Below are 27,831 nucleotides of genomic sequence, written 5' to 3'. Positions count from 1 at the left end.
CCATTTCCCACCCAGTTTTTGCAGCTTTCTATGTAATGAGGAAACCTGGCCTTTAAAACAGCAAATAAACCTGTTTGCATACTGACCACACACGCATACAAAGCATGTGCAAATGCTTGCTTGGGAATAAAGTTGCCAACTGAATGTTTTAGACTTCACGTTTGCACTATCTCAGCCTGAAGAACTTTCTGTTCTGCACAAATCTAAGCAATTTACAGAACCAAGTTAATGAAAACAATGGTGGCAGTGGCTCTTTCTGGACCAACTTTGTGGCTTAAGAGGCCAACTTCTCAACTTTTTCACTGATGGCATTAAGAAAGTTAGACCCTTCAGATTAGCCATAAAAATATGTGGGTTTAGTTCTGGGGACTTCTGACTATTCCTCATCATCTCTCTTGATAGTCCTCTGAAAGAAAGAAACTACCATTCTGCTTTGATAGCTTTATGTCCAGTGTCATAGGTGATGATACCAGCTAAGTGAGGAACCAAGCCTGTGGTTCTCCCTCATCAATCTCCTAGACAACAATCAGTAGATATTCCTCTTGGGTTTTGAGGCTTTTACTGGGGAATGGAGGTAACTTCTTTTTTCTCCTTCCCTCTGATTGAAACCATTCTCTCCTTTAAAGGACAGATTCGGTGTGCAATTAGCTTAAAATGAACTTGGAATAGGGTTTCCTAACTCTGCTTGGCCAACAGGACATGCTGTGGGTAGGTGTCCTTTGGCAAGAGCTGTCACTTTATTAAGAAGTTGAACAGTGTATGTATCAGCCTGAAATTCTGGGCCTGATTTTACAAGGTGCTAAAATGTACCTTCACCCCTGAATTTACCACATCAGACTCTCAAGGGATTCAAAGGGAGTCTGGGGCACCTGACTTCGCACAGAACCACAGTATAAGGGGCTGCAGTTTAAAGGTAATTGCACTGTTCTCCATAAAACTGTACAAATCTGCATATTCTCAGCTTCTTCAGGAGTATAATAAATTGGTCTGTTTCACCAAAGACCAGCAAAACTTCCAGTGGGGTTTGCCGGAGAGAGCTAAATGATTTGAGCTGTATTCTGTAAAGATTTTACATAGAAATCTATCCCAAATGTCAGCTGTAAAGCTATTTTATTGCTCGGCTGTATAGCAGAAATTAAAAAAGGGGGAGGGTTTTTGCAATTTTTGGAGTAAAGTTTTGGTTTTGGTTGTTTTTTTTCAGGAAGCAATCTTTCCTTCTATGATTCACGATTGTGTTGAATTGTCTAAGGTAGGAAATACCAGCCTGAAATGACTGTCTTGTGCTATGGGAATGCAAAGAGAGAGCGTGAACTAGATCTTTTCCAGCAGGAAAAACAGCTGTTAAAAAACAGAGCCAACTGTGTTTCCAAGTAAATCCTGGAATGCAGTATGCAAAACAACATGTGCTCAATCAGAAATCCTCAAAAGAAAAGACCATTTCATCAAGCAGATGAGCTGCCTCAGGTGAAGGACATTTTAATCAAAAAAGAAACTTGCTATCCAGGTACCTCTATAGGCCTTCTTTATCTTGGTTTCTTCAATTTCCATGATTCCAACAGGAGCTGAGATTACTGAACACCATAAAATAGGTGAGGCTTTCAAAGAGTATGACAGCAGGTACTGGCTCCAGATTGGAACTAAACAAATTTCTCTTGACACTTAACAGCTTTCTCCTCAGACATCCCACACTTATCCATTTTGGTTTAGTTGTCTCACTTCTGACTCTTAATGGGAATGATCTACAATATGTGAAAGATTCTACCACATATATTAAGCTGCATATTGTTACTCAACCTTCTGGGTATACCTTCAGAGATATTTACACAATTGCCACATGGGCAAACAACACCAAGACAGAAACTTTACCAGAGCTCTGGAAAGCAGACATACAGATTTTATATATATATATTCACAAGAGCAATTGTTTCATCTTAAAACCTTTCTAAAACAGGAATACATTGCAGGCTTTGGCAGTAGAGATAAAATATTATGGGATCCAGCCTTACTTTTTTTTTCTCATCCAAATATACACATTGTTATAACAGAGGAATAGTTGCATCCAGAATTATTACTGCTGCTTGATGACCAAAATGCCTCATATACTGCTCCACACATGAAACTATTGCAAATACCCATCTTTCCTGATCAGTTACAGCTTCTTTGGGGTGGAGGAAAAGAGAAGAAGCATATACATGGTTCATTTAAAATGCAGTGACAAAAACAGCCTTTGAAGGCATGTTTCAAAACAGTCCCATATTGTTATTACAGATGGAAACAGTGAAGGAAGAGAAACAGAAGAAACAAAAGCCAGCTTTTGTGAGTTCCAGAGCAATCCCTTATGATCCTGGGTCTTGTATAAGATGATTTGGAAGCTTTGGAAAGGCATTCAGGGTCTCTCCCTGAATAAGGCACTGTAACACATTGTCTTCCATAAGCCTGGCCCAGTGCCATGACAGTTTCTGCGTAATTCATTGCACGTTTTGCTAAGTGTTCTCTGTATATCTGTAGAGATATCTACACATAGACATATGTAATTTTCCATATGCTTTCCTGCAAATCAGAAAAACAAAATCAGTTATATAATGGAATACAGAATTCAGAATATGTTAAACTTAGTACCTGCTGACATGCCACACATACCCCAAACTAAACCAGAGATGTACTGATTAAGAAGTTATGTGTACTTGAAATTTGCAGATATGAATTATTTCTTCTCTCACAAAGTTTTCATATAGCCCAGCCAGGAGGTCTAATGTTTGACTTGCCAAGCAATTTCTGCTCGTTTCAGGCCCCATTACCTTTTCAATGTATTAGCTCTATTGCTAGCAATTCCTTGTGTCATTCTCCATGACAAAAAATGTTTATTAGGGACAAAATGAAAAACTTAAACCTTTTTTTCTTTCAAGTCATAGAATTTAGACCTCCAAAAGTAGAGTAGTGTCTTGAACCTCATCATCTTTGAACACAAAATGCTTAAGAGATGCACTAAGCAGATCCCCATTTTTCTTATAGAAAAAAATTGGATAGTCTTCAAACATTATTCTCCCTTCATCTTTTCTTCTGCAGCTGAAAAGAGAAGAGATTCTTCTCTTCTAGAGAGATTGACTGGCTGGCCAGATTGCTCATGGAATACCGAGATCTTAATTTCAGTTACCAGTGCAAACTCAGCAGCAACCACCTGTAACTGCTCAGATGCCTCTCGGTGAATCTGGGTGAGGTGAGCAATGAAGACCTCACCAAGACTTATCAAAAAGCACAAAGCACAGGCTGTTGTGAGAACTGGCTACTCTGGACCAGGCATTAATCCAGCCCTACATAAGGTCTCCAAAAGTGACCTGCAGTAGATATCCTTTCCTTAAGAAATCTGCCAAGTATAGCATTATATTCCCACTCCAAGTGGTCAGTGATGTAAGGTCTGCTTGAGACAGAGGTTGTAATCTTAATGCCATGTTTAACAGACACCAATGGGTCTATCTTCTTTTAATCTGTCTAATTTTTTAATCCATTTTCAGCTCACATGGTCTTCTGCATTCAGTAAGCTTCACAGTTGGTTTGATTTTCCTTGTGAACCAGTTGCTTAAAAATATTAAAGACCTTTTCTTTTATTTTTGTTATCAGAATTACTAAATAATGACTTTCATATTTAGCTTTTGTGTCTGTTGTAGCTATAAGCAGAGGTCACTATGAACAGTCCACTTTCTTTGATAAAAACCAGATATATACTGTTTCATTTTACAAAATGACACTTTCAACCTTTCTGATTCTGCAATTCCCAGCCATGTTTTAATGGAAGTTTTTGAGTCCAGGGCTCAGACACCCACTTGTTATGTTTTAGTCATACTTGTAAATTGGAATTATTTAAACAAGAGTCTGAGAACTGGGTCCTTGATTTAACTAAACTAGAGTTGTTACCTGCCACATGATGTGACTGTGTGAATTCATGTTTTATCTCAGTTCTTCTTCCTCTTCCTCATCTTCCATTTCCTCTTCTGAGTCATCCCTATTCTTTGAACTGTTGCTGAATTCAAGGTTCCCTTCAATATCCAGGACTTGTAAGTGCTTTAGGTTTTGGAAGATACTTTCCTTCAGGGCTCCAACAGCAATCTTATTAAACCTTTAAACAAACAAAAGGGTCTTCCTGTTAAAATAAACCCATTTTCATATCCAACACAGAAACTTATAGAGTAGGAGGAAACTATTCTGCAGTTACTCTAACCCTAGTTACATTCTTATACTGACACAAGTTACTCTTAACTTTACACTGACTCACAACAGCACCCTAGGAGTACTGACTCCTCTGAATGGGAAAGGGAAGGGAAAGCAGGTTCTGATTTGCAAGCAGGCAAATGAAATGACTGAACAAAGTTTGCTGACAGCACTTTCTACCATCACAAAGGACCCTGCAGGAAAATACTGGGAAACATTAAGTATCTCTCATTGATTTCAAGTTCACTAACCAAGCTTTCAAAAACCTCCTAATTTTCTCAGCCCTTCTTCCTCCTTCTACAACTGTATTATGCAAGGAAAAAGATCATAATATTGGAATTCCACCCCCACAAATTCTTTCTGTTGGTATTCTGCTTTCTCCTTCACACAGAGCACAGGCTTCTGCTCCACAGCCCATATTTCAAAGTGTAACTTGATTTTTCATGAGATTCAGTGTCATCCCTTGATAGTTTAATTCTTCTTCCACGAAATTCAAAATACTGGCACAAAGAATCCCTTTAGAAACAAAGCAACATGCAGTAATTTTTCATCTGTTATTTGGGTTTCCAAGAACTAATCTGCAATTTAAGATGCTCTCACCTATACTGTTTGGTCTGTTACTCTTGAACAAGCTTCAAATCATATTCTGTCTAATATTCCAGATGTATATTGTTGTTTCACAGTATTGCAGTGATTAATAGCTTCCCATTAAGAAACATAGCTTGGGTGGAGTTGCCTCCTAAATACATCAGCAAAACAGTTTCGCAAATTCCTTTTTTTCTCTTTAGATAGAAATACAGAATGTGGTATGTGGTTTCTGGGCTGCATCCAAGCATTCACTAAAATCTCATAAATGTGAGCAGCTGAATAGACAGACTGCTCTAATTTACACCAGACTTTGTAATTTTATTTGCTTGGTATGGAATCGTTCACCCAAAAAGGTATGCTTCAGAACTCTCCAGCGCAGTTTAGCTGCATACAGACAAAATAAGGCCATATTTAATCTTGTGCAGCCGGCAGCCTAGGTTCTTTGAACACATCCATTGGATCAGCTTAATGAAATGTTCCGTAAGGGTTCATAGATTAATTCTAAGCAATATTTTCAGTAATGTTCAATCAGATTAAAACTGTACATATTACTGGAACAGATTCTTGCTTCACTTCTTGTGGTACTCTGCTTAAACCAGTTACATTACCATGTGTTTATACTGTATGTAAAAAAGCTCTGTATCTGTCACCTATAAAAACAAAGTCCTCATCCAGCTGACCGAATAGGATAAAAAAGCTTCTAAACTTAGCTACATAAGTTGTAACTTGCCATTTATTTCTGACAAAGCTGTCAAGGGAATGTGCACAACTCCAAGATTAGTCATTCACGCCTCGCTCAAGGGGGATTCTGTCAAAATCCAGGACACAAGAAAAGCTGTAGTGTTACAAGCAGTGTAAACTTTGAGCTCACAGCTGAAGACTGGAGTCTGACATGATGTTAAACACTAATTTCCCAGAATTTCTAACATGCCTAATCCATTCTAACAACCACAGAAAGGACACACTCTCCAAACAGAAAGCGCTTATTACGTGTAGCCATGTCTCTTTGGAGCAGATGAACACAGTTTCAGCATACATTACTAGAAAACAAAGTTGCTTATTTTGGAAGTTCGGGTTTTAAGTATTTTCCAAACAGTAAGCCATTATAAAGTGGAGGAAGAATTAAAAACCTTGTGTGTTGAAGTGGAAACTTGACCTTACCTGAGGTAAATCCCCTTTATTTTGGGTGTGGATTCAAAAGCACTCTCTGAAATTGTTGTGATCTTGTTGTTCTGAAGATAGAGATACTCCAGAGATTCTGGCAGGTCTGATGGGATAGCAGTCAGCTGGTTGCCAGCCATGTCTAGTGACTGCAAGAAACAGACAAGGGGTCAAATAAATGGCTGAATTTAAATATTGTGCATTCCAAAAAGAGATCTGACAACAAATGAGCTTCCAAAGGCTAGCTCTATACACACTCCCTCCTGCTTTGGAAGTTTATCCATTGTTTTATATATATATCTACACACACACACACATACATACATTTAAGTCTATAAAAATACCTGTATGTATATATATGCACTTATAGAAAACTTAGCACATTAACACTGCATAAGTGAGATGTTTATGCAAAGCTTATCCAGGATTTGTTGTGTCTGAAAATCATCTGGAAATAGGCTCTATTTTGCAGATGGCACTTTGGTGAGTCTGCTGCAGAACCTCTCCCTTCTGGTGAGGTCAGGCAAACACAAACACTGTGTGTACAACGGCAATTGCAGATTGGCAGCCATGCAAAAAGGTGCAGTTTGAGTTTGTGGTGGAAAAACTGAAGTGATATTTATTATAGTATACACCAATTTAAACCACCTCTAATTTGCATCAAGGTTAAGTGCGGGCATCACAATTCTGATCTCTTACACTACAATTTAGCACCATGATTTCGCATGAGACATCATGTTGTTTTGTTCAGGAGTCCCAGTGTTTTTTTCCCCCAAGCTTTAGCCCATGCCTGCTTTACATGAATTAAAAGCAGACTGGGTTTTCAGATTTGCACGAGAAGTCACTGGAAAATGCTGCTGCTGCTGCAAACACTTCCCTAGCTAAGGTTAGTGACTAGAGTTACACATAAAAACATCTGCAAATATTCTAACATGAAGACTGTATGAAAACACCAGGACTAAAGGCCAGGGATTTTAAACAAGAAAATGGATCAACAGAAGTGTTTTGTTATCCTGTATTGTGGCATTTTCATTGCACCAAGTGACACGCTAGTTGCACATTATTCAAAGCTATACTTCTGCAAACGACTGTCATGATTTCAGTGCGTTTATTCCCCACATAATCCTAATGTGTCAAACAATTATGTAAATGTCTGGCTCTGCAATTGCAGATAGTCTTCAGTGATTTCCATGTAAACAGTGTGGACCTAAGCATATGCTAAGTACATGCACCATCAGGATCTTATGTGATGGATGTTTTCAAATCCACTCCAGTGCACCAGCTCATAAAACAATGGCACACCTAAGCCTTTAACATTAAAAAGATTCATAATATACTATCATGGAAATAAATTACAAGTAGGAATGCTGTTCCAGAAAAAAGCAACAGCCAAAAATGTGCCATTAGTCTAATCAGATTTTAAGTATGTGCTATTATCTTAACCTTATTTAACATGAACAGGGTTTGAGGTGGGGTAGGCACAACTGAAAGACCAATGTTTGATACAGCAACACTGACACTGACTAACAGGGAGTGACAGTAGAATAAAAATAACATGAAGGAACTATGAATCAGGCCTTTTGAGAACAAGAGCTTGTCATTCCAACCAACAACCAACGCTGCCTAACAGGTCTCCTGACCCATTTTTGTTTGAAGGAAGACCCAACCCAAATGACAGTGCCTATCAATTCCAGAATCTGTGTTTCTCAAAAGCATCTTCCTTCCAGGATTCTTTTCATCTTAGATGTATTCGCATGCACACATACATACATAACACCCCTATACCTATCAGTGAGGCACCAAACAAATGAAAAAAGTATTATTAAAGCCATGGACCAAATCTGCAGCTGATGCAAGCCAAAAGCTCTACAGATCCTATTGCTGCATTACTGATTCACATCAACAGAAAAACCAGCTACTGTTTATTCCCATAAACAACTGAAAGGGAAAGGTTCATACAGATAAACGTTTGCATTATCCGAGAACACACTACACTCCATGTCCCTTATACCTGGTCTGCTCTGAGATGGACAAACTTTGCCTGTACAGTGACATAACCATATGCACCCTTAGATGGTTGCCATATGACACAGATTAATACTTTTCACTGCAGAAAACAGGCTGTTGCCTAAAAGGGAACGCAGACAAATCCTTCAAGTAGTGTAACAACTTTGAAAGGGCACTTTGCACAGCACAAATGTGATTCTCCTGCCTGCCTTATGGCTTGTGTTTAACTTTCTCTAACAATTAAGCAAATTAGAAGGCTGCTGACTGAATCCAGGCCTCCCAGCAGCTATCCAGGTGCCTTAGCCAGCTCAGCTGCTAAATCCTGCAGCTTGGCCTGTCTGACTATAAGCTGATGTGGGGGCTTTGAGAATTAAGAGTGGTTTTGTTTATGCATTCCTTCCTCCTGCTGTCTCTCTTCAGAGCTGATTTTAAATCTTTTGGGAGACAAGCTATTTGAAAGGCCTAGTTTCAGTTTCTAATGACAACATTTCACTAATCTAGAGATATAGGACATCGTTAGGGTTCAAAAACAAAGCTGTTTTTACACTTCCCAGAATTAGCACCCTGGTCAGCAGTGGGAGGCACCCACCTCTGGCACAATAGCACATCATTTCTACTCTAGAAACAGAGGGCATAGCACTTACAAGCCCCAGACATGAGGACCAAGCACATCTAGTACTGGTGCCATATAAACTGGCTTAAGCAGACAGATGACAGCATCAGCATCACTTAAAACAATTAGAGAAGGTGATGTTTTACCTGGAGACTGCTGAGTTCTCTCCATGCACCCAAATAAATTGAATTTACTTTCAGTTTATTGTTGCTCAAATATAATTCCCGCAGCTTTGTCATCCCAGACAAAGTTCCTTTTGGGATGATGCTTATCTCATTCTCCTTCAGCTTCAGAATCTGCAAGTTCTTTGGAAAGCCAAAGGGCACCGTGTTGAGGTTGTTTCCAGAGAGATCCAAGGACTTTAGTTGCCTTAGTTTGCGGAAAGCCTCCCGGTGGATCTGGGGACTTTTGAGCTTATTGTAGCTCAGGTTCAGCTCTTCAAGGAAGTAAGTGGTAGCAAAGTCATTCCTGTTAATCTCAGAGATCTGGTTATGAAGGATCATAAGTGTTTTCACTCGCCGGGGCAGCCCACTGGGAATCCTTTCCAGCATGTTGTTGTACAGGTGGACAGTGTGCAGCTTCTTTAAGCCCTGGAAGGCTAGTGGGTGAATACCTCGGGCTTTCAATTTGTTATTGTGGAGCAGAAGATACTCCAGGTTCTTAATTTGGGTCAAGACATCTCTGCCAATCACTTTAATTGCATTCTTCTCCAGGTGAAGGAGGACGATGTTTCGAGGTAAACCACTTGGGATTTGTGAGAGGTTATTGCTGGACAAATCTAGATATTCCAGACTAGACAATTTCCTTGGGAAAGCAGGAAAGAAAACACTCTCCATTTAGATTCTGCAAGGTGAAACAATAACCAACTTCCCCATAGATTTTACAATCTCTGCTTTAGAGTCTTTTTACCCAGCACAGCTCCCACTGCTGCCCTTTTTGGTCTTATGTTGTGACTGATGTAGGCAGCAAAACAAGGAGCCATGAGGGATTAGGACTAGGTGCTGCCATTGCTCCCCAGCCACACTTGCAAGAGAACCTGCTAGAGTCCACAGACATCTAGCTTGCCTCTGGGCTGAGACCTGAGATCAGTTTTGTAGTCTACTGTTCTCTCATTTGACACCACAGATAGCAACATGTGAGCAATTTCAGTGAACCAATACCACAAGAAAGATGCTATGGGAGTGTCATTAGAACACAGAATTTAGCCCTTGGTTGCACAGAAACGTAGCCTGAGCATGAGTCTTTCTGTCACTCTAAAAGTGTATATTAAAGGTCTGCTTTCCAGATGATAAAATATTACTCTTAGGAAAAGCAGAAATGCTCAATTCAGTGGCCTAGGCTAAGATGGTGAACTTCTCCTGACCCTCCAGCATTATGAAGTGAGTCAGGGCTAGAGCTGCTTTGTGTAAGCTACTGAATCTGGATTCCATGGACTCAGTTGAAGCTAAAATAAATCCCCAGACCAGCCACTTATACCAACTGGATGTGGATCAGTGGTGTTTTATGCCAGGATTGAGGAGCCCTCCCTGTATTCCCTTCTATTTCAAGTCAGTTTCTCGGTTCAAATGAGGCTTTTAATCTGCACATGGCACTACATAACCCACTACAGATGACTAGAAAGTTTTCAGAAAATGCAAGAACTAATGCATTACAGACATTACTTACTGGTTACTACACTGCTATTCACGACTATCCAAGCATGCTCTGAATGAGCAAATAATACTCTTTGGATCAAGCAGTTCATTGCTGCAAGCTGAAATGCTTTCCCTGCTTGGGTAGGTCTCCGAAGCTCTATGCCGTGGTGTACAGTCAGCATCATGAGAGCAAGGAGCAAAATCCACCCCTCTGCTGTGATTGGTGCTTTGGCTATAGCCTTTATCGAAATCTTAACAGAAACGGTATGTCCAACATGACGTGGAGGTGGACACAATACAGCCATGGTAAATCGTTAAAGGAGGTCTCTGGGAGTGGGAAGTGGAAAAGGAAAGCACAGTCTGATACATTTTCATGCCTGGACATTAGAAAAGTTTACAGAATTTATGGGCAGGCCAGATTACGTGACTTGGATGCTCAGGTGGAAGAAGGGCAGAATTCAGTGCAGGCAGAGACACCGTTAACTTTTTGAAGTGCTAAGTCCCAAGCTAAATTTAGGACAGCCCAAGGCTATTTCTGTTGCACTAGTTTGTAGCAAAGCTTTTGCAGCCATCTGGCTATTGAGCAGCACCACTGCACCCCTGCTACGCCAACAATCATCTGCTTTCAAGTCATCTTCCCAGAAACACAGAAGTGGCTTTAGCAAAGATGAAGATCTGGCCTTAACTTCCAATGATCTGTCCTTGAAACTGGAAAGTCCCAAGTAACATCACTTTTGACTAGTTTGGAAGACCAGAGACCAGCTTTCAACACTGTTCTGGGCGGCCTTTTCCCAGAAGGCACTCAGTACCTGGTGTGATTGGGTCTGTGGCAATCAGGGAATGGTGCGGGCTGATGTTCAGTGTTGTGTCTTTTGTATAAAAGTATTCTGCAGTGGGAATTCAAACCACTGACCCAGACCCTTGCTTTTGAATGGCAGCATCTGAACCTAAGACTTTTCATATAGATTTTGCAGAGGATTGTGTAACATCATTCAGCTTTTAATAAATGTACTTTTTAAGAGATACTTTGCTCAGTAGATGTACTACTGTACCAGAGGAGGTAGAAGACACATAGGTACAAACTACAGATCTCAGTCTCACCAGAAGGTTTCATTGTCCATTCCTTCATTTGTCAAGTAGTTATTCTGTAAATACAGCTCCCGCAGACCTGTGAGTTCACTGAAGGCTCCTTTGGGAATCTTCTCCAGCTTGTTGTTCTAGAGCCACCAGAAGCACAAAGTACATTATTTGGCGTGAAACGACACAAGACATTCAGGTTCTGCTCAACTAGCATCAGGCAATCAAACTTCAAAAGGGCCAGATGTAAGATATTTCAGGGAGCATGATAATTCTGCTTAAGAAATAAATACAAATACTAGACTGAAATATTGCAAGCTGCTTTTATTGATTCCCCATGGAAACTTTGGGTTAAGAAGGTAGAATTTGCCCCTGCCTCCCAGATAGTTTTATTTTGTATTCATAGCCCTCCCACCTATGTGCAAATGTATAATGTGATCCAGGGAACTACCTCTGGAGTTTGCTCAAGATTTCTGGAATTTTTAAGACAGATTTCACCGTAAAGAAGAATTCAACTGGGAGCTGGGAACCTGCCACCTTCCCAAATATTCCAAAAGGTGCAGTTCCTGCAATGTAGATCCCAAAACAATTACTTCTATTGCCTTAGCATCACTCTGGAGTAGCGAGTGGGCAGACATGAACAAAACAATCCACTTAGAAATTCCATACAGAAACTGTAGGAATTATAAAAGGATATATAAAACACTGCCACTGAATTTGTTAAACTTCCCCCAATCCATGTATACACAAAAATGTAGTGGACAGACTAACTGGATTCATGTGCCAACTAATATAAAGTGGACAACATCACAGACAGATTTGGCTGTCTCAGTGAACAGTGAAAGAAAAATCGAAGCTCTGCCACATCTGAAGTACACATTTTGGACACTCTTGGTCCACTACTGGCCATCTCTCATTTCTCATTGTCCTGTTTTTTTCTCAGTCGGAATATCAAAGTAAATGTTACTACTGAGAGGCAGTGCACATGAAAACAAAATGCCCATTTCTCTCTTCAGCTCCTCTGCCCTTAACACAATTGGTGGCAGCAGGGAAGGATATGAGTTCAAAGTGTAATCCTCAAAGGCTGAGACCCCTTTGGGAGACAATAATCCCCTATAAATGGCAATACAATGCAGGGGACTAGTGACTTCACACTTTGCAGAGAATTCCAGGAATTTAAAGGATCAGACTGTTTGCCTTTACTTTTCTTCAGGCTGGAGAAGCCTCTTTTCTAGAAGACTTTAATGGGAATTAGCGGTGAAACCTTCGAGGGAAAAGAAAGCTGGGAGGCAACACAACTGCCTAAGTTCGGGGCTGATAACAGGCTCCAGTCTACACACGTCCAAGGAGCTGTCAACGCTTGGAGAAGTAGAACCAGGACTCCCCACTGCTACTGCTCTCCCACCATTAACAAGGCTGAGATCTCTAGCACAGACATGATGAAGTGTTTTTATCAAAATCAGATGACATGGAATTAAAAATGCTGGAGACTACTTAAGACCACAACTTCTGCTATTTGCACTATCGCTGGAGAAGCTGTAGTAGCGAAGAATCACCAATCCAAACTTCCTCTGTGTCATCTGAATCGCCAGTTTGGTAGCAAAGAAAAACCACGGATGCTAGGAAACAGCAGTCTGTGCGAAGTGAGTTAGCAAGCAAAGCCAGCCCACAGTGGGCAAGCAGCTGTCCGGAAAACATCATCATCAGTGGCAAACTTAAGTGGGAAGCCAACAACTGGATGGCCATAGAGAATGATCTACCTTCTTGCAATAATATGTATTAATACCATTACATGCAGGGAAGAGGCCAGCAATGCCACCACACAGGCACTGGCAACACATTCCCCTGAAAACAGAAAAGCATTTTGCTCCCTCTGAGCATGTGTTTTGCAAAAACAAACTGTTGCTTATGAACAAAAAGCAAGGCCATGGGAGACAGCTACTGTTGGGGATATAGCAGACAAGACTTGCAATGGGCCTGGGAATGTTTCCAAGTGCACTGAAATGGCTTGGCTGTACAAACACAGTACTTTGTCACAGTCATAAAAGAATACAAAACCTTGCTGTCATTACCTTTAAGTGTAATTTATATAGTGCTGGAGGGAGATTCTTTGGAACATACTTCAAGAAATTGCTGGACATGATGAGTATCTCCACATTATTAGAGCCATTGAACATATTATCAGGTAACCCAGCATCTGAAAGTTTGTTGTTGTGAAGATACACAGATCTGTTGGAAGGAGAAAAAAGATGAAGTTAAACTGACAGTGAGATCGGGGTGTGGGGGGAGGTGTTTACCATGAGAGGGCTGTTTGAAACCTGTATTTCAATCTTTTCCTCTTTCCTTGAGTTGATTCAATATGGTTTTTAAATGTGCCCTTTAATTCAGTAAGGAATACAGATGCAAAACCAAAAGGTTGGTCCAAATACTCTCTGAAATTTAGCTCTATTCAAAATCCAAACCTGCACATGAATACTAATTTCACATGTAGCTTTATCTTCTTAACAAGAAACTGAGTGCAAGTCTGGGATTGTGCAGTGCTTTGAAATAGAGAATGTCAGTGTGGTGGCCTCATGTGAGAGGGTTAAAACTCATATCTGAATAATTGATATGTCCCCAGTTTTAACTTCTGCTTGGAATCAAACCTCGGCAAAATCAACCTGCAGATCTCTTAAGAAAGAGATGTCTCTCACCCCTCCATTCTTTCTGTTTCCCTGACAGCTGGAAATACCCCAGGAAACAGGTTCTCTTCTACTCCTGGAACTCAGGCAAAGAATACCGATAGGAAGAGCAGATTTCTCAATCTGGAAGAATTTGGGTTTTGAATGAACCTTTGGGATTGACAGAAAGAGGGCTTCTTAATCTCCTTTTGCTCTTCTTACTTTCAGCCTTTAATATTCAAGGAAGAGTTCCTCCAATCAGATTTTTAAGAATGGATTTGTTCTTTCTTACACGGGTTTTATTTCTGCATAAAGCAATGGACATCTATGAAGTTATTCCTGCTTTTCTTTGGTTTTAACTGCAAAAAGAACTCATTTGACCTCTTATTAACAAAAGAAATGACAGGATTTTACTGACTTTGATTACCTCTTCCTTCCCTGTGCTTACCCCAAGATGCAGCAAGCCCCTAAACTTGCAGAGACAGGTTAAAATTCCAAGAGCACAGTGTCAAAGTGTGCTTTTCTAACTTGATCTTGGATTCTTTACCAGTTGCAGAGAACTTGGCAACATCTTTCTGGAAGGAAGGAAAGGCTCAGTATGGAAACACAATCACGTGATCACACCCTCCAGGGAGTTCAGAGCCACACTGAAAATATTGTTCACCCTGCCTGGTCAGCTGTACTTTTACTCACAAATATTTGCCTTTCCTTAAACCTTGCTTTCCAAATAATCCATCTGAGACCATGAACTCTACTGAGGGCAAATAAACCAACTGGAACAACTGTGTTTGTTAGGGTTTTATATCAGCAATCTTGGAAATCAATGAGTTATTATTCTGATTAAAAGCAGTGTTGGTATAGGAGAGTGTGAAAGTCACTTCAGAAGAGTGCAAGAATTTTAGTACACGATCAAAACACAGCAGCTTCTGCAGTTTAGATAAAGAAATAACACATGTATAAATCTAACTTCTTTCATGATGAGACGCTGCCAGGAATCGGTGAGCAAATCAGCCTTTTCAGCTACCAAGAGCCTACCAGACTAAAGGCCAAGTAAGTTCAGTGTAGATTCAGCTCTCAATGAATTCAGTGGGAATGGAAAGTTCTTCAGTTCATCACAAGACTGAGCTCTAGGAGCTCAACTGGGTCAGCTATTATTAACTGCTTCCCAACCTGGATGCGTACATTGCTACCAACAGAGTCTGAGTTGTCTTTGCAGGATTTAGATGCTGTGGTGTTCTTATGGATTACTCAAAACGCCTTTGGAAAAGACCATATCTCACAGGAGGTCATCTATGTGGATCTGAATTTGAGAGGGGCCAATGTGCTGCACTGGATCCAGCTGAGAAAATCACAACCTGAAACTAGCAGAGAGACCTTTGAAACCACACCTGAGGGTATGAACCACTCTGAAGGTGCTGAAGTGCTTAGCTTTAATATAGTTGAGTACTGCAAAGTGCTGTACTCTCAACCTGATTCCATTTTAAAATGAATAGACTTATTATGAAACTAGGGATTTCTAAACAGTTCATCTCCATTTTGAGAAACTCTTTTCAACTCATAACTGACACACAAAGAAAATGGAGACAGTTCAATTTTTATCTATGAAAACTGCTTGGCAGCTAGGAAAAGCCCTTGGAATGTATTTGTTTGAGAGATTATTTGATCTTTCATGCTGAGAATAACAAACAGGCAGCTTCTTTCCAAAAACCATAAGTAGGCAATAACATGGTTTAGCCAGATAGTTCTTATCACTCACCAACTGCATCCAGGCAGTGGCAGAACACCGTCATTGTTTTACTTCCTGACCCCTTACCTCAGGTTTGGTTTCTGTCCAAAAGTGAGCCCATAGATCTTAGTGAGATAATTGGCTGCAAAGTCTGCACTGATCAAGGTGCTTGGTAGGAATTTTGGAGCCACTGTTAGCTGTAAAAGAAATATACAGGAGTATTCCCATGAAATGCAACAAATCTTTTAACCAATGATTAGACCAGCAACAAAACACTTGCAAATTTATTTTCTTTAAACAGGCAAAAATAAATGAAACTGAATGCAGACTGCATGAATGAAAACAAACTGTCCTCATTCACTAATCTCTCCAGGAAGGAGACAGACTTTTGTTCCAAGGTAAGTGAATGTTTGTTTTGGTTGGAGGAGTCTTCTTTTTGATGGAAGAAATCAAGAAACTGTTATTCAGAGAGCACTTCGCTTATTATTGTTCCTAATTCTTCAGCCTGCTGTGCCAAAATAATCCAACCCACCCCACAGTGGCCTACTATTTACCCTCTTATCAAAGTATACTATAGGGGAGGAGTGTCACTTCATATGTCTGTTCCAATATAGTATCTATTTATGATGATGTTTTCAATGCAGGATTCAGGGTCTCAAAGGGCAGGGATGCTTCTGAGCCAAATGATGGAATAAGCAAACAGGACTTCAAAGTAAAGACCTACTGTACAGTGGTACTTTGTTCATTAAACAAGTGATGTATCAGAAACAACACACAGAAAAGTCCTGTCTCCAGAAGCTGACAATTGACAAGAGGATTTGATGTGTTTGCTCTTGGTCTATTGCTATTTTTGTCAGTGATTTTATAAAATATTGCTAAGAACATCTGCATCTGAACAAAAACTGGTGGAGTGAAAAATAATGATCAAAAAAGCTCAGTCTTACAGAGCACCTCTATAATACAATAGCTCCATTCATTGAGTGGCTGCTAACAGCAAACCTAGAAACAAGAATAGAGGTGACAATACATAAGCTGGGGGACAGCATAAACCTAAAAGATTTGTGCATCACGATTAAGCCCTTGGGAAACAAATTATTAACACAGTGCTGTAGTAGGCATGATCCTGGAGCCCACAGCAGTAGGCAGGTGCCATTACCACGGTTACAGATGTTAAGTATAGTACTAATGAGACCACGCTTACTGCATTTTACATCCACTCTGAAGGGCTCTGGAGAGAACATCTTTTCTAGGGAGATTCTGAATTCTTTGTCATTTAAAGCTTCGCAATCAGGATGGGAAACTCTGGGCAACGGAAGAGATCAAGCATCCTAGCTTGAAGTTGTTTGAATCTGTAAAGCTTCCCCCTCACAGCACTGTTGCATGAAGCAGAGCTCAGCCCTTACAGCCAGCAAGGCACAGCAAGGCTCACATGATGAGGAAACTTAGTTTTCAAGCTTTTATTACCATAAAACTGCACTTGGTTATTAATAATATTGCAAACTGAGAAATACTTAAAAGATGAACAACGTGTGAGAGAACAGACACTTCACTGCCTAACCCAAGCCTTGAACTACGCACTTACCTAAAGGTTGCCTAGATCTGTCTTTACTCATTTGCCAAGTGTCAGTTGAAGGATTATATCCATGAACTCGCAATTTACTGGACTCATAATACAGTCCTAGCTTTTAAAAGATTAAAGTACATTATTTACTGGTTTTCATGTTTACCTGTGCCAAAACCTCCATCCTTAAGCTGCGTTAAATGTTTAATGGTCACAAACACAAGGCAGATCTTTCCCACAGTCACGCTCCTATCAGTGTTTCTAGAGAGTATGTAAGCAGTGGCAATAGGCATTTGACATATTGCTACAGGTGCCACAGTCCTGCTCTTGGCTTTGGTCGGAATCTCTCAGCTCCTGATCTGGGAGACACGATTTCAGGGAGGTGGATAAAGGCACCCATCTCTGACTAGGAAGGTCTGGCAGTGCCTCAGAATTAAAACACTGCCATGACATAATACTGGGAATTCAGACACAAGAAACAGACTTAATCACTTTCATACTCAGTGGCACATGAAAGCTTTTCTCCATAAACACGGTCTATTAGGTCGTAACTTTTATACATAACAAAGGGAATGGCTCAGATACGTGAAATGAGAGCCATCAGAACCACAAGAAAGAGGAAAGAGAGAAGTTTCATCCCAAAAGAGTTTTCACTTCCTCAGGACTTTGCTTTGGCATTTCAGCACTTGGTCATGAGACTAATCCATCCTCACTGTCTGACTGCTTGAAGGATTAGTGCTGGATTGCTGCAACTGTTAGCAAAAGTGAAGTGACAGAGCAGCTTTGCCTAGCACATTGCCTAATCAGTACCAATCTGTTTTTCTCCTGCTGCAATTATCTTGCAGCTTTATGGCTGGATCTTCCATTTCATAATGCAGATAGTGTTTCTCTACTGTTAACTAATGACTTAACCAATGAACTCACAAGGATTATACGAAAGTTACTGCCAGTTTTAGAACAAGTTTTCTTGCTTCTAACAAGCTTTGACAGAAGTACTGGTCCAAGTGAATCCCAAATCACTCTGGGGATATGGGGAAATGTAAGACCTTCTGTCACCAAAATCATTAGCTTATAGTAAATAATAATGACAGCTCAGGACCTGGTCGACAGTTTGGTGGAAGAGACTTCTGCTATTAACAGGGCTTAGTGTGAATGTTATGTAATAGATCCAAATTATGAGAGTGGGCTGAAAAATTAAAAAGGAAACTACAGAATCCATTCATTCTCATCTTTGTCTTGAAGTACTTGTTACTTGTAAGCCACAGAAGGCTTTTACTCTGTTCTATTTCTTTTCTCTGACCAAATATGCTAGTTTAACAGCAGATATTTTAGCTACATCCGATGGGATCACAATTGGAGATAAAGCAGCATTAAAATGATCCATAAGACAAGGAGCAAACTACCAGCAAATCCCTGCTCTCCTCCAGACACCACAGTTACTTAATCTGCAGTGTTTCCTGCTGCAGAGTGGATGCAGTTTGAAGTCAATCTGGTTTGTCCTGGCTTGGGGCTTACAAAGAAATGTGTTATTTTTGTGGGTCCACAACTTCTCAGTATAACTAGTTCTGACATTCGCTGATGTTTGCATTTTCTTTTGGGATCCTTTTCTCTCTGCAGTAAAGCCAGAAAAACCAAATACATTGTTCTGTCACACAGGGAAAATTGGAGTGCAAAGTTCTGGAATATTAGTCACAGTCTGGCTTGTTCATTTTTATGGAGTCCTTAAGTGCCAAGATTGTTATATGGAAATGGTGCTTGAAAGGGAGAAAAGAACACAATGTTACTGTACTGAGGAATGGGTTCTATTCTCAATCACTCTATACAGAAATCTGTGGAGTGATTCTGGATGTGTCTTGGCCTGACTGAAACCTGAATGTGGGCTCATGTATATAAACAAACCATGAAAAGGTCACAGATTTTAAGAGGATAATAAAACATATATACAGACATGCATATAAGTATATATTGAGAGAGAGAGACAGAGGGATGGAAGGGTTTTGTAGACAAAAGAACCTCTGTCTTGATGTTTTAACTTATATTTCTCTGTGGCATCCCAGTTTCTTCTGTAGCAAATATTTGTGGACAATCACTGGGGATAAAGAAAGCCATAATGGGAACCACCCGGATGTAACTGTATATGAGAAGTTATTTCATTTCCTAGGCTTGGCAGGAAAGATGGGCTTCTGTGAGGACATCCAACTTGGGTCATTAATAGAAAAGCACCTAGGATCTTCTCCATTAAAACAGAAATCCAGCTTCTACCACTGCAGCTAAAAGAAGAAATTCATAACTTGCACGGTTTCACTGCATGTGGATATCCCCCCTCTCCATCAAACATAGTAAGAATGGCAGTCAGGGAAAACTGGATAGATTTTTATCGATCTTGATGGCTAAACCACTGGGATGTGTTTGCTCACAGACTCTTTCAACCAGCCTCCTCTGATGAGATATGAAACCTATGTAGCAATAGGACAACAAGGAATGGGTTAAAACTTAAAACAGGGGAAGTTCAGGTTGGAAATAAGGAAGAAGTTCTTTACTGTGAAGGTGGTGAGGCACTGGAACAGGTTGCCCAAAGAAGTTGTGAATGCTCCATCCCTGGCAGTGTTCAAGACCAGGCTGGACAGAGCCTTGGGTGACATGGTCTGGTGTGAAGCGTCCCTGCCCATGGCAGGGGGTTGGAACTGAATGATGTTAAGGTCCTTTCCAACCCAAACCATTCTGTGATTCTATGAATACCCCCCAGATTATATGCATACAGGCAGCTACCACATCTGCACGCAGCTGTACCAAAACCTACTGCAGACAGTGGTAATTTATAAATACAGGGGCTCCCTGTACCTCCCTACATACAAGGAAAACCCTTCACCAGCTGCACACATAAATCAGTGTTCAAAATACACTGGCACGTGTACCCTCTAATCTTTTAGCATACTGATTGTCTTGACCTTAGATGAACCTGCATTAGAATATCACTTTAGCGCAACTGTACTTATGTAGCATGTATTTATTAAAGGAATTGAAGACTTGCTTGTTTAACTTTCAGAACCTAGTTAGAAAATAACTACGAAAGCCTTGTGAGTCTCTTACCTTATTGTTTGCCAGGTACAGGTAATTCAGGTTCTCCAGATGCTCAAATGCTTCCTCTGGCAACCCTTTAAAACAGGAATAACTCGTCAGAGACATCAGCACCTTCTTGCCTCTCTGACTGAAGATACCAGAGGGCAGCTTCCTCTTTCAGATATTACATTTAATGTGAGATTTAAGTATTTTTCAGTGCCACTGAAAGACCTATTGTTGTCTCTGTTTTGGTTTTTCAGAATTAAAAACAAGCAAACAAAACACCACCACCAAAAACCCCCACAGACTGTTAATAGTAATGGAAGACCATTAAAATCCTAACTATGGAAGCATTTTAATTTGGTCTGTGGCCAATCCCAGTGGCAAGGGTCAGGTACAGAGCTGTGCTGACTCGGTTGTAAAGCTGATTATCTGTGCTCACAGCACCATGCTATTGAGAAGTTGGTCATTTGCTCATGGATCAGCCAATCTTTTTTCTTGGAAGGGCATAATCTGAGGTTGTTTAATGATCAGATCAGTCTGATCTATGACCATGATGTTACCAAAGTAACATAACACCTGCATGTCATAACCTGTCTCTTGTTCTGCTCTGCCACGATCCAAATAGCCATGCAGGAACCCCCTCAGACAGCTGATCCAACTTGGAGCTTATCATCCCCAATAATTATTAATTTTCTGCTGAATCACTCCACATCCAGCTGATCACAAAAGCACAATTGCTGTCACAATGGGAAGGCTGCAAATAACATTTTCACCTGGCACTTAGATAATCGTAAGTCAAAGGTGAAGCTATTTCCCATGTCAAAACATACTGGAAACTCAGGGCTGCACTCAAGCTTGGGAAAGAAACACCAAGCCCCAAAGGTGATAATGTCAAAGTCTGAATCTATTAAGCACAGCCTTCCTTGTGCTATGTATAAGTGCCATGTTTTGGGTCCTATGCATAACATTCCCACATTGTCAATAAAGGCTGTTTTCTGTTATTGGAATAAGGGTAGCAACAGCATTCAGAGTAACTGGGTGACACACAAGTTAACCACAATTACAGCTTTTGTATTGCATATCCTCTTAATATTTATTCCAATTCCTCCATTTCTTTTGCTTTCCTTACTAACCCCTTGGCGAATTTCTCCAATACGCCTATGACTTAGCAAGCAAAACCTCCCTATACTAATCAAAATGGTTTTATAAGGGCAGAAGTTGCCTTATTTGCAATATATATTACTTGTATTTACAACAATTCAACAAGGACTGAACTGGACTAAACTGCACTGACTGACTAGCCTGAACCAAACAAATGGATTAAGAAACAAGGTCAGTCACAAGGAAATCATTCAGCATGTAGACATTTCTGGGTCTCCAGTGCGCTCCATTGATGTGCCTGTGTGACCACAGGGAGTTTCCTGGATGAGAAGGCCTCACGCTGCAGTACACAGTGCTGCTGCCAGGTCTTCTCCACTGGTTCAGTAAGGCTGCATTCTTACACACTGAGTATTATGCTTCAGATGATAAAGTGCCTCCATGACCTGTGTGATGGCCAAAGGAGTGAGGCTTATAGCTAACTACTCCAACCAAGTTAATCCATCACTCTCTGGCTTTCCTTATCAGCTGTCACTGGCCTCACTGCATAAGTTGGTGCTGTGGAGGCTCTGTCCACTTTGTGGCTCTGCTGGCTTACCTTTCGAAGTTAGCCTGTTGTTTTGCAAATTGAGCGTTTCTAGTCTGTAAAGCCGAGCAAGCTCTTCTGGAAAGATTTCTTCTATCTGGTTATTCTAAGAAAATGGAGAGTATTAATCACCAGCAAAGTAATCCAAGAAGGATCCCAACAAACCCAGACTGTGAACTCCAGTGAAATCTGGAAATGAACCCACCGTATCAAAACACTCTCAAGACTTCACTCCACAGTGAGCCAAACTCAGATGTCAAAACCAAGACATCCAAACCCAGCAGTGTTTGAAGGCCTGAACCAAGCTTTGTAACTCGTGCTCATCACCAGAAACATCCGGCTTATGCACTGGCAGCACAGAACCAGCGTGACTGTGCCGGGCAAGGCCTGCAATCCATCCGCCACAGCCAAACCTCATAGCTGCAGCAGAGCATTCGCTAAAAGGTTGGCACCATGGATTTCCAAGTTTATTACTTGTTATTTATGGGTTGTTTTAAAAACAACTGTTCATGGGCAAGGAGAGCCAAACTGGGCTCACTTTTGCTGGTTAACTGCCATCAGAATTTTATTAACATGCTGACTAACATTTTTGACCATTAATGAGTGATTCTAGTGTTTCAGCATCTAAGGGACCAGTTAAGAACCCACCATGCATAAAGCCAAGCCAATACACAGAAAGTGACAGCTGCTGCTCCAAAAAGCTTCTTTGCTTTTGGCAGCAGAGGCAGGAGCCATGGCTAGCACACGCCTGGGACAGATCTGCTGAGGAAGGTGCCAGCTAACATTACAGCTTCTCTGAGTATGCTGCACTCAGAGGGAAAGCTCTGAACAAAATCTGCATTCCACCCATTGAACAGAATTGGCAAATAGGAGCAATAAACAAAAAGCAGTTGGTTAAAGGGCCAAAGAGGTATTGGAAAGCCTGGAAGTGCTGCCACTGCCCAGAGGAAGAGGAACACCCATAGGGCTGCCATGCTGTGGCCCTGCTGAGACCCTTGGGTCTCAGAGCGCAGGCAGGGACAGAACACCTGCCCAAACGCTGGTCACAGTGATCATTTAACTAATGACAGAGCATGGACACCTGCTGAAAGCTCAGGACAGACTGCTGCTTCTACCTGAAATCCCATATCCACACAGGACCTTATCCTGACAAGACATGGCGTCTCTGCAGCAGAACCATTTGCTGCAGGCATGGCATTAGTCTCCCAGCCGCAGGCAGGACAGCACCAGGCAATGCCATGTGGTGATGGATGGCTTCGGCCAGGTTGGACAGGCTTGGAGCACCCTGCCCTAGTGGAAGGTGTCCCTGCCTATGGCAGGGGGTACGAACTGGATGAGCTTTAAGGTCCCTTCCAACCCAAACCACTCTGTGACTCTGTCACAGCTGCTCCTTGCCACGTCTGTGTGCTGGGTCTGTCTCTGGACTGGTGCACGGCGCTCACATTTCTACCAGCATGTAGCGCTGACAGAAAAATTCTCAGTAATGAAGTGATTTAGCCCATCCTTTTCAAAGGCACATCACCAGGAACAGTAACTATGAGTTTGACCATTCCTTTTGTGGAGCTGAGAGAGAGGGAGCAGAAAATGTTCCTGTCTTGCTCCCTCCCTTGATCTGTGGGGAGAGAATTACTGCTGATACCCATGTGCACGTCAAGCACCAGCGCTGGGCCTGCTGCACCTCCTGCCTCCCACTCGAAGCCGAGGAGCTGCCGGAAGAAGCGGGAAGGAGCCGGGTTCGGGTCAGAGGCCCCTGAGGCGGGCGGGCGGGCGGCGTGTGGGGGTCTCGCTCACCTGCAGGGAGAGGTGGTTGGTGAGCTCGGGCAGCAGCAGCGGGAACTCCTTCAGGTCGATGCCGCCGCAGTCCACGACGCCCTCCTGGGTGCAGCCGCAGTCTCGGGGACAGGCTGAGGCTGGGGCCGGGGCCGGGCCGGGCGGACGCCGCTCGGGGAAGTCGTTGCGGGCGGCGGCGGCGCAGCCCAGAGCCAGCAGCGCCAGCAGCGCCCGGCCGCCGGCCGGCATCGCCCCTGCAAGCGACACCGAGCAGCGCGGTCAGCCCCGCAGGGAGGGAGGCAGGCACCGGGAGCCCGGGTTCCTGCTCCCCCGGGTGCTGTCGCGTCCTCTCAAAGCCCGTGTAGACGAGGCCCTCAGTGACAGGGGTTAGTGGTGGCCTTGGCAGTCCAAGTTGGACCCGATAAAGGTCTTTTCCAACCTCCATTCTATGATTCTCTCAAGGTGGTTTGGGGGCCTGGCAGCATCCCCTGCACCATCCCTGACTCCTCAGGTCATTTACTGCTTTTTTATATTGAGAAACACCAGATGATCCCAAAGGTTTATGGAGGAGGTTGTGCAATGTCATTGCAATGTCACTGTCGTGCAGGGAAGGACCTCTCCTTGTGAATGTAAACAAGGCGCTGGCGGTGCTGCCAGGCTGCCTCAGGGGGGCTGCTTCACATGCCTCAAACAATAACAAAACCTCATGGCTACTGAAAACAAAATGGGCTTCCTATTGATTTTGGACAGCGCAGATCTGAACCTTAGAGGCCTGGCTGATGTTCAGCTTTTATCTTTCTGGCAGCAGGTTACAATAACTCAAACAGAAGTTGAATATCTACAGGACCGGCCAGCTGGCCCCGGTCCAGCCCCCTCGGCCTCCGCTGTTGCCCTTCTCAGGTTTCATACTTAAGGATTTGCAGTAAGGGCTGGTAATGGTTTGTCTTACATCCTTTAGCTATTCTGCACAGGAGGATTGGACAGTGATGAGAGAGTCTTATCGTTGAAGGTGAAAAAGCACAATGGATTCATGACCTTACTATGAAGTAAGTACTCTGCTCACCTCTGCCAGCCCAGGTTCCTTCTTTGCATCAGAAACAAGAACCTGCCAGAGCCACACTGGCTGTATCAGAACTAGCACGTCTCCATTCACATCCACAGGGCTTTGCTGCTTTGCACCAGCTGCAGCTGTGCAAAGACTGTGGGTGCTTGGGAAGCACTGGAGACACCCTGCTCTCAGTCACAGTCATGAACATCTTAAATAACATCTTTAAACACTGCCTTATACTTGAAGAAATGGGAGAAGGTGGCACTACAGGACAGAGCATCCTGATTCATGGATGGTTTTGCTTTGGTCCTGGTATTTGCTACCAGCATGCTGAGTGATTTTAAGCATTTAACACTGCTTGCTTGATCCCTTCTCCCCCACTCCACTATTCCACAGCCTCCGGCTGATTATAATGAAATTAATCTCCTTTATAAAACATTCCAGAGATCAGATGGTGTTCCTTATACGGCAGCTAGATATTAATAGTGAGATCAAAATTGGCCATATGAGTATGCCAACAGTGGATTAGGAAAATCATTACTATTTGGTGACCTAATCTCAGAAACCTTAGAGGAAATAATCTCAGAAAGTACAATCTATCACATTTCTAACAGAGTATTTTTTATACATATCAGTTTACCCTTACAGATACTTACAAAAGAAACTAAAGAAAGACCCCTTTTTACATGCAGGTCACAACCAGCCCTCCCACAAACACCAATGCTGTTCCCACAGCATAGTTACATCATGGTTGGTATTCGGCTCTATAGATTTTCAACAACCTGACTTTTCCACTCATAGAGGTGAAAAGATGTTAAAAAATTAACATGAAATACTGTGTCTATGGCACAGTTAAGATTTCTGAGGCAATCTCACCCCCCTGTCATTAATATGCATGCTTCTGCTACAATGCCTTTGAAGTGCATGCTGCTCCGGTGCCACAGGGAGACACTCTGGATGCAGAAACATCTGCTTGCATCTGGAGTGCAGGCACTAAAGTCAGGCACAATTCTGATTTTCTTTTAGTTCAAAGAAAGCCTGAAGTAACTCCCTCCATTTCAGATCATTCCCATGGGCCTGATCCAAAGCCTTATTTAAGAAGCCTTACTAAAGATGTAGCTCAAAACCCACCTGAATGAAAGAATCAGCCCTCTTCCCTTGCTGTCAGTGGGGTTTGGATCAGGTCCTTCCACCCAAGGACAGAAGCTGCACTGAAACGAGCTCAGAGGTTGCATCTTTCTCAGCCTAGACAGAACCACGACTGATTCCTGCACTTTGCTGCCAGACAGCACCAGAGGCAGAGTGCTACAGAAGGCAGTGTCTCAAGAAGTAAGCTGAAGTTTCAGGAGTTACTGTATGCTTTCAGTGATCACAGTTACCTCAATACATCACAAAACCATGCCCAAAGTATCTCATCTCTGTACTATTCTCCAAGCCTATTCTCTCAGGACACACACAGAGATGCAAAACCATCTTCTCCTCCAAAATCAACGGGTTAAGTGAGTTTGTAACTCATATGGAATATACTTTCTAAAAGCTGCAGCTGGAAGGCAGGCTGCTGGGTGTTGTCTGACAATACAGCTTGTAAAAGAACAAATAAAGGGCTGAAAAACTCACCTTTGCTGTCAGAAATCAGATGAATGGAGAAGAACATTTCTCTTGCCCCCACAGGCTCCCGCGGCTCATGCCATGTCAGTTACATGCGCTGAGCTCAGAGCGAGTCTCCCCTTTCCAAGCCAGATCCTTTCCAGATGTGAGCAGCAGAATTAAGAGAGAGTAACAGGCAACCCTCTACCAACGAGAGTTTCCTGCACTTCCCACCGAAATCGGAGAGGAATTTTCCAAAGTCACCATATGGGAAAATGTGAGTAGGAAAGAGGAAGCAGCTATACTCTGAATATAAAGACTTGGGGAAGAAACAATCTCCCATTGCTTTTTGTCAACACAGTTTGTAAGATCAAGGAGAGATGCCAGAAGAAAGCATGCTGGAACTGACAGCAGAGCAGCACAGACGGCGTGTGCTTTAGCACTGCCTTGCAGGATACCAGAGCTGCACTCTCTGTTACTAGATGCTTAATTTTAGCCATGTTCAACACAAAATCTGAATTCCAGGTGGGAATGTCCTCCCATTCCCTGAGGGTCTGGTCCAAATTAGCCAGGAACAGACAGATCAGCAGTTTTTCCTGCATTTCATCTCCCTCCCCTTTAACTCCCCCTGGTTTTCAACCCACCAACTGATCTTTAAGGACCAGAGATAGGCTGAAACTACAAATGTCTTAGAGGCGAAGTCCCCCAGTTTGACATAACACCCCCATCTACCCAATCTCTTTATCTTCTAAGCCCCATATTACAGCGCTAAACATCAAAACAACCCTCCACTACACATACATACATACACACACACACCAGCCCTGGTCGTGTTTAGCCCAGAAGCCTCACATTTCTTATTTCTCCTTTTTTTGGCACAAAAAAAGAGAGAGGAACATGCTGTTATAACACAGTATGCTCCAAGTGCGGCAATACTTCCAAGAAAGCAACACAGCTTTTTATCACCAACAGCAGAGTTGCTGTTTTAAATCTAAAGCCACCTGCTTTGTGCCTGCCCCGCAGCGCTCCATACAGTACCTCCAGAAGACAGGCAGAGGATCTGTCCTCACCAGGAACACGACCTCCTTGCTGAATTCCAAATAAAGGGACACTGATTCTTTCCTCTCGACTCCAGCTGAACTGAAGTCTAAAGCAATCAAGTTATTTCCTCCCTCTCTTCGTCCAGGCTCATATCAACTGGAACTGATCCCCTTCTGTGCCACGTGGAAGTTTTAAAAGTTGCTGTGGGAAGTATGTTTTTACTAAAACAAAAATAATAACAAACCAAAGCTGCCTGCTTTCCCTTCGTGATTCAGAGCCCCAGGATGCATTTGCCTGCTCCCATTTCTGTACTACAGAGTCCATACCACAACATTTACAGTGTTTTCAGACAGAACAAAAACTGTGTGCTGATGCTGGGGGACCACCCCTCTGTACCCCAGCCTG

The 27,831-nt window shown here is 42.2% G+C and overlaps 1 protein-coding gene and 1 long non-coding RNA gene across 4 annotated transcripts; one reads left to right on the top strand and one right to left on the bottom strand.

The window, feature by feature from the left end:
* Positions 1-1,453: 1,453 nt before the first annotated feature.
* On the bottom strand, positions 1,454-27,831 carry PODN (podocan). 3 transcript variants are annotated; one of them, XM_062623058.1, is made up of 12 exons: positions 27,424-27,831; positions 26,416-26,606; positions 23,772-24,004; positions 21,993-22,086; positions 20,324-20,388; positions 15,760-15,869; positions 13,359-13,515; positions 11,311-11,426; positions 8,722-9,379; positions 5,956-6,104; positions 3,913-4,114; positions 1,454-2,550 (listed from the first exon to the last, which is right to left on the bottom strand). In XM_062623058.1, exons 2-11 carry the CDS (start codon positions 26,450-26,452, stop codon positions 3,946-3,948), a joined length of 1,788 nt encoding a protein of 595 aa, XP_062479042.1. In that variant the 5' UTR covers positions 26,453-26,606; positions 27,424-27,831; the 3' UTR covers positions 1,454-2,550; positions 3,913-3,945. The 3 variants fall into 3 exon arrangements, with proteins under 3 accessions (XP_062479042.1, XP_062479041.1, XP_062479043.1); XM_062623057.1 differs by having other exon boundaries at positions 26,416-26,541; XM_062623059.1 differs by lacking the exon at positions 26,416-26,606 and having other exon boundaries at positions 27,424-27,828.
* LOC134165880 (uncharacterized) lies at positions 15,213-19,403 on the top strand. Its single transcript, XR_009965679.1, has 3 exons — positions 15,213-15,340; positions 15,974-16,070; positions 19,291-19,403. It is a non-coding gene; the product is annotated as an uncharacterized LOC134165880 (long non-coding RNA).

Source organism: Pezoporus occidentalis, unplaced genomic scaffold, assembly GCF_034315485.1.
Source record: "Pezoporus occidentalis ecotype Australia unplaced genomic scaffold, CSIRO_AGI_Poc_V1 ctg25, whole genome shotgun sequence".
NCBI classification, from domain to species: Eukaryota; Metazoa; Chordata; class Aves; order Psittaciformes; family Psittacidae; genus Pezoporus; species Pezoporus occidentalis.
This window is presented reverse-complemented; position numbering and strand designations above follow the sequence as displayed.